Source organism: Saccoglossus kowalevskii, chromosome 17 (genome assembly GCF_978046115.1).
Source record: "Saccoglossus kowalevskii chromosome 17, keSacKowa6.1, whole genome shotgun sequence".
Classification (NCBI taxonomy): domain Eukaryota; kingdom Metazoa; phylum Hemichordata; class Enteropneusta; family Harrimaniidae; genus Saccoglossus; species Saccoglossus kowalevskii.
Window position 1 is genome coordinate 1,056,151 of NC_140657.1, and position 14,895 is coordinate 1,071,045.

General features: G+C 33.9%; 1 protein-coding gene across 1 annotated transcript in view; it reads right to left on the minus strand.

Annotated features, from left to right (window-relative positions):
• LOC102807411 (glomulin-like) overlaps positions 1 to 12,405 on the minus strand; it is a 37,659-nt gene extending 25,254 nt beyond the window's left edge. Inside the window, exons 1-3 of the mRNA XM_085492066.1 lie at positions 12,298 to 12,405; positions 4,842 to 4,967; positions 4,496 to 4,606 (exon numbers count right to left, since the gene is read on the minus strand). Of these exons, the coding sequence (XP_085348192.1) occupies positions 4,496 to 4,606; positions 4,842 to 4,967; positions 12,298 to 12,333 (273 nt within the window). The 5' untranslated portion in view covers positions 12,334 to 12,405. The remainder of the gene's footprint in view (positions 1 to 4,495; positions 4,607 to 4,841; positions 4,968 to 12,297) is intronic.
• Positions 12,406 to 14,895: the final 2,490 nt, after the last annotated feature.

The following is a 14,895-nucleotide window of genomic DNA, read 5'->3' on the forward strand; positions in this document are numbered from 1 at the left end:
GAACACTAGACTTACCACAGCAATGTTATTCAGTATTTATAATAAATCTAGTAAATACTGTCAATGTTTAGTGAATACTAGACTTACCACAGCAATGTTATTCAGAATTTATAATAAATCTAGTAAATACTGTCAATGTTTAGTGAATAATAGACTTACATCAGCAATGTTATTCAGAATTTATAATAAATCTAGTAAATACTGTCAATGTTTAGTGAATACTAGACTTACCACAGCAATGTTATTCAGTATTTATAATAAATCTAGTAAATACTGTCAATGTTTAGTGAATACTAGACTTACCACAGCAATGTTATTCAGTATTTATAATAAATCTAGTAAATACTGTCAATGTTTAGTGAATACTAGACTTACCACAGCAATGTTATTCAGAATTTATAATAAATCTAGTAAATGCTGTCAATGTTTAGTGAATACTAGACTTACCACAGCAATGTTATTCAGAATTTATAATAAATCTAGTAAATACTGTCAATGTTTAGTGAATACTAGACTTACCACAGCAATGTTATTCAGTATTTATAATAAGTCTAGTAAATACTGTCAATGTTTAGTGAATACTAGACTTACCACAGCAATGTTATTCAGAATTTATAATAAATCTAGTAAATGTTGTCAATGTTTAGTGAATACTAGACTTACCACAGCAATGTTATTCAGAATTTATAATAAATCTAGTAAATACTGTCAATGTTTAGTGAATACTAGACTTACAACAGCAATGTTATTCAGAATTTATAATAAATCTAGTAAATACTGTCAATGTTTAGTGAATACTAGACTTACCACAGCAATGTTATTCAGTATTTATAATAAATCTAGTAAATACTGTCAATGTTTAGTGAATACTAGACTTACCACAGCAATGTTATTCAGAATTTATAATAAATCTAGTAAATGCTGTCAATGTTTAGTGAATACTAGACTTACCACAGCAATGTTATTCAGAATTTATAATAAATCTAGTAAATACTGTCAATGTTTAGTGAATACTAGACTTACCACAGCAATGTTATTCAGTATTTATAATAAGTCTAGTAAATACTGTCAATGTTTAGTGAATACTAGACTTACCACAGCAATGTTATTCAGAATTTATAATAAATCTAGTAAATGTTGTCAATGTTTAGTGAATACTAGACTTACCACAGCAATGTTATTCAGAATTTATAATAAATCTAGTAAATACTGTCAATGTTTAGTGAATACTAGACTTACAACAGCAATGTTATTCAGAATTTATAATAAATCTAGTAAATACTGTCAATGTTTAGTGAACACTAGACTTACCACAGCAATGTCATTCAGTATTTATAGTAAGTCTAGTAAATACTGTCAATGTTTAGTGAACACTAGACTTACCACAGCAATGTTATTCAGTATTTATAATAAATCTAGTAAATGCTGTCAATGTTTAGTGAATACTAGACTTACCACAGCAATGTTATTCAGTATTTATAATAAATCTAGTAAATGCTGTCAATGTTTAGTGAATACTAGACTTACCACAGCAATGTTATTCAGTATTTATAATAAGTCTAGTAAATACTGTCAATGTTTAGTGAATACTAGACTTACCACAGCAATGTTATTCAGTATTTATAATAAATCTAGTAAATGCTGTCAATGTATAGTGACTTACCACAGCAATGTTATTCAGTATTTATAATAAATCTAGTAAATGCTGTCAATGTATAGTGACTTACCACAGCAATGTTATTCAGTATTTATAATAAATCTAGTAAATACTGTCAAGGTTTAGTGAATACTAGACTTACCACAGCAATGTTATTCAGTATGTATAATAAATCTAGTAAATGCTGTCAATGTTTAGTGAATACTAGACTTACCACAGCAATGTTATTCAGTATTTATAATAAATCTTTAATTTTTAGTAAATACTGTCAATGTTTAGTGAATACTAGACTTACCACAGCAATGTTATTCAGAATTTATAATAAATCTAGTAAATGCTGTCAATGTTTAGTGAATACTAGACTTACCACAGCAATGTTATTCAGAATTTATAATAAATCTAGTAAATACTGTCAATGTTTAGTGAATACTAGACTTACAACAGCAATGTTATTCAGAATTTATAATAAATCTAGTAAATACTGTCAATGTTTAGTGAACACAAGACTTACCACAGCAATGTTATTCAGTATTTATAGTAAGTCTAGTAAATACTGTCAATGTTTAGTGAACACTAGACTTACCACAGCAATGTTATTCAGTATTTATAATAAATCTAGTAAATGCTGTCAATGTTTAGTGAACACTAGACTTACCACAGCAATGTTATTCAGTATTTATAGTAAGTCTAGTAAATACTGTCAATGTTTAGTGAACACTAGACTTACCACAGCAATGTTATTCAGTATTTATAAAAAATCTAGTAAATACTGTCAATGTTTAGTGAATACTAGACTTACCACAGCAATGTTATTCAGTATTTATAATAAATCTAGTAAATGCTGTCAATGTTTAGTGAATACTAGACTTACAACAGCAATGTTATTCAGTATTTATAATAAATCTAGTAAATACTGTCAATGTTTAGTGAATACTAGACTTACCACAGCAATGTTATTCAGTATTTATAATAAATCTAGTAAATGCTGTCAATGTATAGTGAATACTAGACTTACCACAGCAATGTTATTCAGTATTTATAATAAATCTAGTAAATACTGTCAATGTTTAGTGAACACTAGACTTACCACAGCAATGTTATTCAGTATTTATAATAAATCTAGTAAATACTGTCAAGGTTTAGTGAATACTAGACTTACCACAGCAATGTTATTCAGTATGTATAATAAATCTAGTAAATGCTGTCAATGTTTAGTGAATACTAGACTTACCACAGCAATGTTATTCAGTATTTATAATAAATCTAGTAAATACTGTCAATGTTTAGTGAACACTAGACTTACCACAGCAATGTTATTCAGTATTTATAATAAATCTAGTAAATACTGTCAATGTTTAGTGAACACTAGACTTACCACAGCAATGTTATTCAGTATTTATAATAAATCTAGTAAATACTGTTAATGTTTAGTGAACACTAGACTTACCACAGCAATGTTATTCAGTATTTATAATAAATCTAGTAAATACTGTCAATGTTTAGTGAATACTAGACTTACCACAGCAATGTTATTCAGTATTTATAACAAGTCTAGTAAATACTGTCAATGTTTAGTGAATACTAGACTTACCACAGCAATGTTATTCAGAATTTATAATAAGTCTAGTAAATACTGTCAATGTTTAGTGAATACTAGACTTATCACAGCAATGTTATTCAGTATTTATAATAAATCTTAGTAAATACTGTCAATGTTTAGTGAATACTAGACTTACCACAGCAATGTCATTCAGTATTTATAATAAATCTAGTAAATACTAGTTGCGTTCACGCACAGCTCCTTAGCACGGGCTAAGAGGTCAAATTCCTTAGCCCGTGCTAAGAAAACGTGCGTGAATGCTTAGCACGGGCTAAGGAATGCTAAGTACGGGTTAAATCTGATCCGAATTTAAGACGCGGTCTAGACCTTAGCACGGGCTAACAAAGTATGCGCGAACGCTTAGCCCAGGGCTAAGCGCCCTCTGCGGCGACCTTTGGGTGTGAAAATTGTCCCATGTTCGTATCCTCGGGGCGGACATCCGGGCATTTTCACCGCCTGGCAACCGGAGGCGGTGAAAACAAAGGCCCAAAACTCGCAGAAAACGGTATTTTGGGATGATTGTTGAGACTCCTCTGAACAGTGTAACAAGATTAGCCTTACGTGTGTAACATATATAAATTTGGTTGTTCGGGATTACTTCAAAGTTGAGTTTGTGTTGTTTTCTCGAATTTTCACCGGCTCGGCCGGCGTTCCACAGCAGCGCGCACAGAGCCCATAGAAATGCATGTACAGTGGTGCGCGTCGTAGCAACGTGGAACGTCTTGTGACGTAGCTCCGCCCCCAAGGATAACGACACTATTCCACCGGTCATTACTCCGCGCTCACTTCCACACTAATCGGGTCACTGTAGTAGAGCGTACAGCAGCTCCAATCGTAGACAAAATAAATTTGGTTCGCTGTCTACGACATGCATTAATAAAACGCTGTATTCTGTTACGCCCGTTGTATACTGTTTATGTGCATCCAAATGAGTGGTCCGACTTCTCTCGCGTTCCTGTGCACGTCGCTTCAAAATTAGAATGAAACATGCCAGCAGCAGAAATAGAACCTCGCGCATATCATCCATTTTTCGTTCGTAAATAGCGGCTTACCAAAGGTCACCGACTAATGGCACCCCTTAGCCCGTGCTAACGACTGGCCCTCCCTGTGCGTGGACGCAATTGGGTCTAGCCGAAATGCAAATATGCTAGATAAGCCTAAATCAGCTTAAACCTTAGCCCGTACTTCGTGTAACGTGAACACAACTACTGTCAATGTTTAGTGAATACTAGACTTACCACAGCAATGTTATTCAGTAGTTGTAATGCATTTTCATCTCCTGAATTTTTATTCGCGAGATAAGTACAAACACATGGCAGAAGATCCCATCCAACAGATTTCAGTAAGACCTGGAAATAAATTGAAATATCACTCTAGTCAAAGATTGAGTCTACAATTGTGTTTATATGGTAGGGTGATGGCAATGGTTATATAAAATATTTTGATAGAAAACAAATTTGGGAATTCAAACCACCAGTAAATGACGGTTTACAACACAACCCACAACATCACATTATAATTTATATGTCCTGTTTACATAGAATTAACACATAACATCATTTCTAACAATATTCAAAAAATTACCTCATAATCCTTATTACTGAATACTTTGTATACTTCGTTTAATTTTCCTTCTTCTATATATGTTTTAGCTGTAACAATGAAAACACTTTTTTGACCATCTTCCAAATCTTTGAAAGTAACACATTTCTGAAAGACATAATGTTGTACATGTTGTACTTTTGTAAATGTGGGTACAAGTCACTGACATGACAGTTTTCTGATGTGAAAATGTATGTATGGAAGGTATGTCACAATCAAAGTGTAACAACAAGACAATCATAAACATTTAAATGAAAAAAAAAGGATGGACAGAAGAAAAAAATATATTATATGAGAGCAAGTCTAAATAATGGAACTCTAAAGCATATAAACTTGGTTTAATAATCTGATACCGTAAGTGATTGAACTAAAGATGCATTGTGAAATTATGTTTTACCAGATGCCTTAATGTCAGTAGCAAACACATACACCATCTCACCGGCCAGCAAGCTAGCCACAATTAAACCATTCAGTCTTCATAACTCATTGCAATGACTTATTATTTGATACCAATGTTTATATTTTTTAAATCTAAATTGTCTTGAGATACCTGAGATGTTATATGTACACTGTGAAGTATTGACAATAAACAAATCTAACAGGTTATTACTATAGTCATTCCGAAAGTTTATATATACATGTACAACTAATCAAAATTCAATATGCACGTTTATTACACAATATGAAAACTATTATTTTTTTACAACTTTTATAATAATAAATTTATTTAATATTTATTTTACTTTGCTCATTTTATTATTTTGATACATTTCATTTTGTAATTAAACTAGCATTTGACTATGTTAATAAATTATGATATGATTTTGAAAACATTACAGTTAGGTATGCCATGTTTCCTGAATTAAGACCGCATCCTTGCCTTATCAGAGAATCACAAGTAACAGCAAATAAAATTGCCAATATATATCAAGCAGAACAAATTGTGGGAGGAATTTGTCTGGTAAATCTTTCAAAATAAAGTCATGATTTTATTAATAGTATCGATAGTGGTCAATTAAACGTTATGACATCATTGCATACTCACAAACAATATTTGCCTGTGAAAATGGTAGACACACGTCCTAGGAAATTATAATAGACCAGGTTGTTTACAAGTGTAAATAATTTATTGGAAAAATACTGAATGGCATAAAAGTAACAGATGAAATTTAATTGTAGTCACTGAAGACTTTTAGCATTCTCCACAATCCCAAACAGACAAATGCAACCTGATTTACATACTAGTACATCTGCATATTAATTTGCATGTCACTTACAAAATACATCCCTATTTACCAACATTCCTGTACATTCTAGGAAATCCAAACTGCCAAAATATGCTTTCTGAATCTTTTATTCACATTGAATATCTCTGTATTACATCACGGTTACAAACTGGTTCATTGTTTGGCGCCTCAGAGGAAGGGATGGATGCAGATATTTCCTGAAGGAGTCGCTCTGCCAGTCCCCCAGGAGTTTGATTAACTCAGTGGGTATACCTGAGTACAACGCCCATGAAGCACCACCCCGGCGAAAACTGTGGGTTGAATACTGATCAGCATTATGCACCAATGGAGCCAAAAGAGAGGCCAGATGTTTGGTAAACATAGGAGGGAGGACTGGCTGGGGGGGAAGGAGTATAAAGGCTGGTCCTTCAGGAGGAGAGGGGGTATTCCTGAAGGCAGCAATAACAGCTGAAACGGGACAAAGAGGGTGATTGGGGAGGATTAACTCAGTGGGTATACCTGAGTACAACGCCCATGAAGCACCACCCCGGCGAAAACTGTGGGTTGAATACTGATCAGCATTATGCACCAATGGAGCCAAAAGAGAGGCCAGACGTTTGGTAAACATAGGAGGGAGGACTGGCTGGGAGGGAAGGAGTATAAAGAGACATACTAATCAACCTGTGTTGATTATTAATAAAAGGCTAAAAGACAGCAATCAACCTGTGTTGATTATCGGATCCATATAGGGGGTAGTTTATTACTAAAGCACTATGAACTAAGAAACCAGTGTTTTCACAAGGAATATGCAAATATATGCAAATGCTATGTAAATGTGAACATGCTGACTTTGAAAACACTTGTAACGTACATATCTAATCAAAGAAAGCTTAGAAAGAACTCCCATGTGCTGAGAGTATTGGAGACACATTAAATATAATTCGAAATTACTTAGCTGAAAACTAATTATGCAAATCAGAAAATTAATATGACCAGATTTGAGTGTAAAACTAATGAGGTCTGCGCAATGTAACAGAAAATCTATGTCTCTAAGTTTAATTGAAATGTGATTAGAACCAAAAAATTATGAATTATTATGCTTATTAGGGAATTAATATGAACAGATTTTTACCCCAAACTAATTAGGTTTGTACATTGTCCTAGAGCATCTTTATACTAAGTTTCATTGAAATGGAATAATTAGTACCGTGAAAACTCCAAAATTTCGACCCCTCTAAAAATTCGGCCGCCTATTTATTTGCCGGTTTCTGTGTTTTATTTACCTACAAATTTTCGACTCCACTAAAAATTGCCGACTCATTCTTATTCGAAAATTGCGACCAGTTTTAGTTTTCCCCCAAACGAAAAAAACACACGATGTGAGCGTTCAAACGGGACCTTCCTCGAAGGCATGAATCCGGGTTTCTGATTGACTGAGAGATTTTTATTTTATTGGTAACGAAAATATATTCTAAATAAACGAAGTTTGAAATAAAAACGAACACAAAAATCTCGGCATGCTGCGTTTCTGAATTGTTGATTATTACTGTACTCAGTAGTGATTATAATAATGTACACAAAATAAATTTGTTGAATGGTTATGAAATACAAATAAAAGTCAACTTAGTTTCATCGTAAGCGAATGATTCCGGTCTCGTATAAACGTTTGATGCTGTAGGATATCCGCCATGTTCTCTTAGGTCAAATAGGTCAAATCGCTAATTAACCAATCAAAAAGCTGGATGATGCCAACGTGTTCAAATTACCATAGCTTATTTAAATATGTTAATGTTATTGAACGCAATGCGGAAGAGATTGGTGTTGTAGTACGATATTTTGGCTTGGATTTTGATGCGAAAACGGCATGATTTTTTTTAAATAAAAAAATTAGTTGTTTTTAAAAAATAAACTGGTCATCTGAAGAATAATTTAACATTGTTCACAGTGATAACAGCTCATTCTCGAAAGGAAGCTTACCCGCTCACGCTAGTCATGATAAAAATCATACACGTGTACTCTTGAATAGACAAACGTCAATGACTACGGTAAAACTTAGACTCTATTTTAGCCGGCAGGATTGATTGAAATGTCCGAAAAATGACGCCAAAATACACCTTAAAAGTCCCATTTTATTTTCTTAAATCCCATTTTATTTTTTAATCCAAGGGCGAATTTACGGCAGAATTTGGTCCCTCAAATAAGGGACACGTGAGCTTTGATTCTAACCGGATACATTGCACTGGGTCGGGGAGATAGTTTGCTAAACTTCCATGCATCTTTTGTCTAATGGGTACCTGTACTTCGAACATTCGCAAGTTTTTCTAGATAGTGCGAGACAGCTTTGTCTTTTGACCTATTAGTTTTGTGCTGACCTCTTCTCCGCGTCTTGATGTTTTGTTTTGCTTGTCATAATACTCACTGATTGATGACTTTGTTTAGATTTTGAGTTACAACTCGGCCACGACCTTTGCTTTTACCGTGAAACATGAGGAAGTTTACGTCAATTGACGGACATTGCATTTTTTAAAAACTAATGAAGCACAATGTATATCATCCCCATTTTTTCATTTGCTGATTTCTATTCTGAAAAATTCGACCGTCCGAAAATGCACCTTAATTTTGACTATAAAAACACGTCACATATCGAACACCAATTATTTAAAACCGGTCGAAATTTTGGAGTTTTTACGGTACTTTAGATATCAGTGTGAAAGCTTAAAATTGGTTAATTATGCAAATTAGGTAATTAATATGTACAGATTTTAACCCACAATTATTCAGGTCTGTCTATTGTCCTACAGCATCCATGTACATTCATTGATATGTGATGTATAGTACCTGAGATATCAGTGTGAAAGTTGGTTAATTATGCAAATTAGGTGATTAATATGCACAAATATTTACCGGAAACTAATTGGGTCTGCATAATTCTAGATTCATTGAAATGTGATGATTAGTACTTTAGATATCAGTAGAAAAGCTGAAAATTAATTATGCAAATTAGGTAATTAATATGCACAATTATTTACCCTAAAACTAATCAGGTCTCTGCATAGTCCTAAAGGATCTATGTACCAAGTTTCATTGAAATGCGATGATTAGTACTTGAGATACCTGTGGAAAAGCTGAAAATTAACTAATTATGCAAATTAGGTGATTAATATGCACAAATATTTATCGAAAACAATCAATCTCTGCATAGTCCTTGAGTATGTAAGTACCAAGTTTCATTGAAATGTAATGCTAACTACTTATATCAAATGCTGAAAATTAATTAATTATGCAAATTAGGTAATTAATATGTACTGATATTACCATAAAAACTATCAGGTCTGTGCAGTGTCGTATGACATCTATGTACCAAGTTTCATTGAAATGTGATGATTAGTACTTGAGATATCAGTGGAAAAACCAAAAATTGACTAATCATTATGCAAATTAGGTAATTAGTATCCACGGATTATTACCAAAAACTAATCAAAACCTAGCATTAGTTCAGAGCATCTATGTACCAAGTTTCATCAAAATCCAATGAGTGGTTGTTTAGATATCAGTGGAACAGTCATGGAACCACTAAAAAATAGCTAATTATCATGCAAATTAGGTAATTAATATGCACGGATTTTTACCAAAAATTAATCAAATCTGCGCATATGTTCAGAGCATCTATGTACCAAGTTTCATCAAAATCCAATGAGTGGTTCTTTAGATATCAGTGGAACAGTCATAGAACAGCTAAAAATTAACTAATTATCACGCAAATTAGGTAATTAACGAGCATGGATTTTTACCAAAACCTAATCAAATCTGCGCATTGGCCCAGAGCATCTATGCACCAAGTTTCATCAAAAACCGATGTATGGTTCTTGAGATAGCAGTGGAACAGTCGGACACACATACACACACACACACATACACACACACACACACACATACAGACACACTAACTGCAAAGACTCCCATTTTGTGCTTCGCACATGGGAGTCAAAAACTACAAACTAAACTAATGGACTAAAGTCCCCCTTGGAGTTTAAAAGAGACACACTAATCAACCTGTGTTGATTATTAATAAAAGGCTAAAAGACAGCAATCAACCTGTGTCGATTATTGGAAATTTTTTTTAAAAGAAAACATAGCTCAACCTGTGTTGGTTCTTAATAAAGCTAATACAGCAATCAACTTATGTTGATCATTGGTAAAGTAAGAAAAAGCAATCAACTGGCTTTAACATTGCAAGACTTAGAAATAAAAGGAATCGCACACCCATGGTAAATATCATGACCTACCCATGTGAAAGAGGGTGGGGTGGGTGGAAGAGAAAAACACTACGTCTGTGGCTGGCTTGGAAATGCGAACTGAGTACTAAATTAAAAATTGCCAGCAAACAGATAGTTTATTTATTTATGCTAATAGGGCAGCATAGTCCATATGATTGATCACAATTGAAATATGCAGATGTGCCCTTTAAATCACTAACCTCCCAAAGAGCCCACTAGCTCCCCTGTATTTAAAACAAGGAATATGCAAATTTATGCAAATGCTATGTAAATCACTGACCTCCCAAAGGGCCCACTAGCTCCCCTGTATTTAAAACTCGTTAACATATTAACTTTGCCGATTTTCTGTAAACGGAAAGATCGAAAGTGTTGTTCTATAACTATCCCTTCATTTCTACACCCCAGGTCACCCACACCAGCTAACTGCACTGACAAGACTTAGGCTATTGGTTATATCGTACTGAAATAATACTAAAACTAATTATTGCGATATCCAATCACCTATGATACCATGGAGGTAGAAAAGAGAAGGAGTGAGGACGCTATTTAAGCCCATGTTAATCTTATAAACATCCTTTGTCTTCGCTCTGGTTAAGCCACTTATTGTTTTTGTTTAGAAGTCGTTTTATCTACATGATGATAGCCGCTTATTTACACAAGAAAACGAGAGTAGAACTGAAAAAAAATAAATTCCGTTTAAACATCGTCTATAAAATTGAATGCGCAAACCATAAATAAAAGAATTGTGCATGCGCAATGACCTTTATCGGATCACAAAGGTCATTTCACACTTGTAGGTACCGGAAATTCTGCATACGGACGCCACCAAGATGTGTGATTACTTCTTTTCTGATATTTTACATCGCAATAGTCGTCCAAATTTGGACATTGATTAAAAAAATCCCGCAAATTTCCGCAGTGAAATTTAAATATACATGATAAGATTATAACAAGATGTTTTGACTCGTCATTTTTCATTGGTGTGCAGAACTGTGCAGATGTTTAAAATCGCGCATTTTGTTGTAATAGATTTCGGGCGTTGAGTACACTCAGCGTACGTCTTTCACTGCATTCTGTATTATTGTTATCTGTTTGGGCATGCGCAGTGCGTTGAGAATGTTCGTGAAGCTTCCGAATACAGCCGAAACACGTAAGCCGATTAACTGTGACATTGTACAGCGTGTTTGCAAACTAATTACATTGTGTATGTGAGTAAACAAATCCAAAGCATCATGAAACCAGCGGAAACAATAGCGTCATCACTCCTTCTCTTTTCTACCTCCATGATGATACCAAGAGACTTACACGTGTGGATCACAGAGCCTGACGATGTAATGCTCCAGTCAATGTCAACCCCGACCCCTCCCACCTCGGGCGATACGGGACAAATGTGGGGCATTAGACAGGGTTTACCGCCAAACTGTGCCCATGGAGGGGGGGTAATAGCCGTGTTTCGTGTCCCGTCATCGCTAGCATCGCTAGTACTCTGCTGATAGCAAGCATGGCGGACAGTGGCGATTTGTGGAAGAAATGTGGGGGTTTGTTTTGGTTGGGGATTTGCCTATCCATCTTGCCCCAGGAGGTGGGGCATTTCGCAAATTTTACAACAATAATTTCCAAATCCCCCACTAAACCCCGAGGTGGGGAGAGTGGGGGTTGACATTGACTGGAGCATAAGTATGATAGGATCTAGCAGCCATACTTAGATCGTCAGACCACTGTGGTGTGGGCAGTCCAACGCCATGTGTACATTCTTGTCATACCAAACGTGAAGTACACAATACTAGTATGTCACAGACATGACAACACTGTGTGCTGAAAATCTCGATTTTGAAAGATAAAGGGCTTTTAAAAAAACAATTTTGGTTTGTGTCGATCGACATAATAGAAAGAGGCTTAAGTTATTAGTAAGCAGCGAATTAAAAAGAAACTCACCAGCTCTTCCGCAAGCCTATCGAGTTCGTCTGCCATGTTTGCCGCAAATGGGTGACTCCTCAACAGAGACTGTCGCAAAGCGATGTCAGGGATGAACGATTAGAAACTGCGGAGGGGTAAATTTGAGGGAGTCATCTGCACAATGACTAACCAGAAACAAAATTCTTCAGGAATCAATGACAAACTGTCAAAAGTATTTTAAACACATTTCAAAAATACAGCAACATCGTCAATCATACTTGCACAGTTATTTATTGGTACACTACATCACCAACTCGCCTTTCTTTTTTACTTTATAGTAGTAGTTACCACAACTAATTTTAATTGCCCTTTAACTGATAGAAACATTGTATTTCTAAGGAATTCTAAGTGCAATAAGTTATTATTATTATTATTATTGGGTAAATAATTATCTGCTAATTGTCTTCGCCACCCATTTAGAAAATGGAATGTTCCACTTATCAATGACCTTCATAAATAATATTTACTTGATAAACATCACTGTACATTGTCAATTTATTGAGTTTTACCTACATGGTTTTACACAACCCCTCTGGAGGGGGGGGGTGTCACAAGGTACAAACAAAAAATAGAAAATATGCTAAATAACAAAATACAATCACTAAATTACTGAATAATACAAAATCGCAGAAATACTAAATAATATAAGATTACTAAAATAATGAATTAACGAAAGCTTAGAAAGAACTCCCGTGTGCTGAGAGTATTGAAGACACATTAAAAATTAATTCAAAATTACTTGTACTTGAGATATTGATGGAATAGCTGAAAACTAATTATGTAAATCAGGTAACTGATATGAACAGATTTGAGTGTAAAATTAATAAGGCCTGCGTAATGTAATATCTATGTACCAAGTTTCATTGAAATGTGATTAGAACAAAAAAACTACGAATTATTATTAGAGAATTAATATGAACAAATTTCAACCCAAAATTAATTGGGCCTGTCTATTGTTCTAGAGCATTTATGTACCAAATTTTATTCAAATGTGATGATCAGTAATTGAGATATCAGTGTTAATTATTTTAATTAGGTGATTAATAAGCATAAATATTTACCAAAAACTAATTGGGTCTCTGCATAGTCCTAGGTTCATTGAAATGTGATGAATACTCTATGAAAGTTTCAATAAAATCCAATTAGTGGTTCTTTATATATCAGTGGAACATTCATGGAAAAAATTAACTAATTATGCGAATTAGGTAATTAATATCCACAATTATTTACCCTAAAACTAACCAGTCTCTGCATAGTCCTAGAGGATCTATGTAGCAAGTCTCATTGAAATATGATGATCAGTACTTGAGTTATCAGGCAAAAAGCTGAAAATTAACTAATTATGCTAATATGGTGATCAATATGCACAAATATTTACCCAAAAACTAATCAGGTCTCTGCACAATCTTTAAGTAACTATGTACCAAGTTTCATTGAAATGTAATGATTACTACTTGAAATATCAAAAGCTGAAAATTAATTAATTATGCAAATTAGGTAATTAATATGTACTGATATTACACTAAAAACTATCAGGTCTGTGCAGCCTACCAAGTTTTATTGAAATGTGATGATTAGTACTTGAGATATCAGTGGAAAACCAAAAATTGATTATTATGCAAATTAGGTAATTAATATTGCACAGATTTTTATCCAAAACTAATCAAATCTGCGCATTAATTCAGAGCATCTATGTGCCAAGTTTCATTAAAATCCAATGAGTGGTTCTTTAGATATCAGTGGAACAATCATGAAACAGCTAAAAATCAGCTAATTCTCATGCAAATTAGGTAATTAATATGCATGGATTTTTACCAAAACCTAATCAAATCTGCACATTGGCCCAGAGCATATATGCACCAAGTTTCATCAAAAATTGATATATGGTACTTGAGATATCAGGGGACCAGTCATACACACACACACACACAGACACACTAACTGCAAAGACTCCCTTTTTGTGCTTCGCACACAGGAGTCAAAAAGGGGAAATTTATCATAACAGAAAAAAAAGCAGACATTAAAATGTCAAGTAAGATCCTGCTTCCTGACTTCAAAGCTTTTTTACAAACTGTGCTACTGGTATATTTTTATTCTGTAACAATTCCATGATTTTTTTTTCTGTAGGATTGTTTTCAAATGCTGGGATCATTATACACAATGTATTTGTTGCATTCCATCCTCAATTAGACCTTTGTTACACATGTCATTGTTTAGGGAGATTTTTTTTAGGACGACCCATTTCAATTTCGAGACTATGGTTACTAAGACGAAATTTGGTAAGCACACTACGCAGTTCAAAGTTGTTTATCTTGACTAAATATGGCTCAAGGTTTAAATCTGATTTGATTAGCCGATATGTTCTCAGTTTGTTTTTCTCGATGACAATGTTGTACAATCTAAATATAAAATGAACCTCTTGAATCATAGCACTTGAAAAATTGTTAGATTAACATAAAACTATTTCTTGAAATCTTCTATATTTTCATGTTATGTCTACGTAAAATTATTAACACAAAAGTCTTTATGGAAGTTGTCTGACATGATTTTGGGTTGTGAAAATTGTTATCCAAAGTT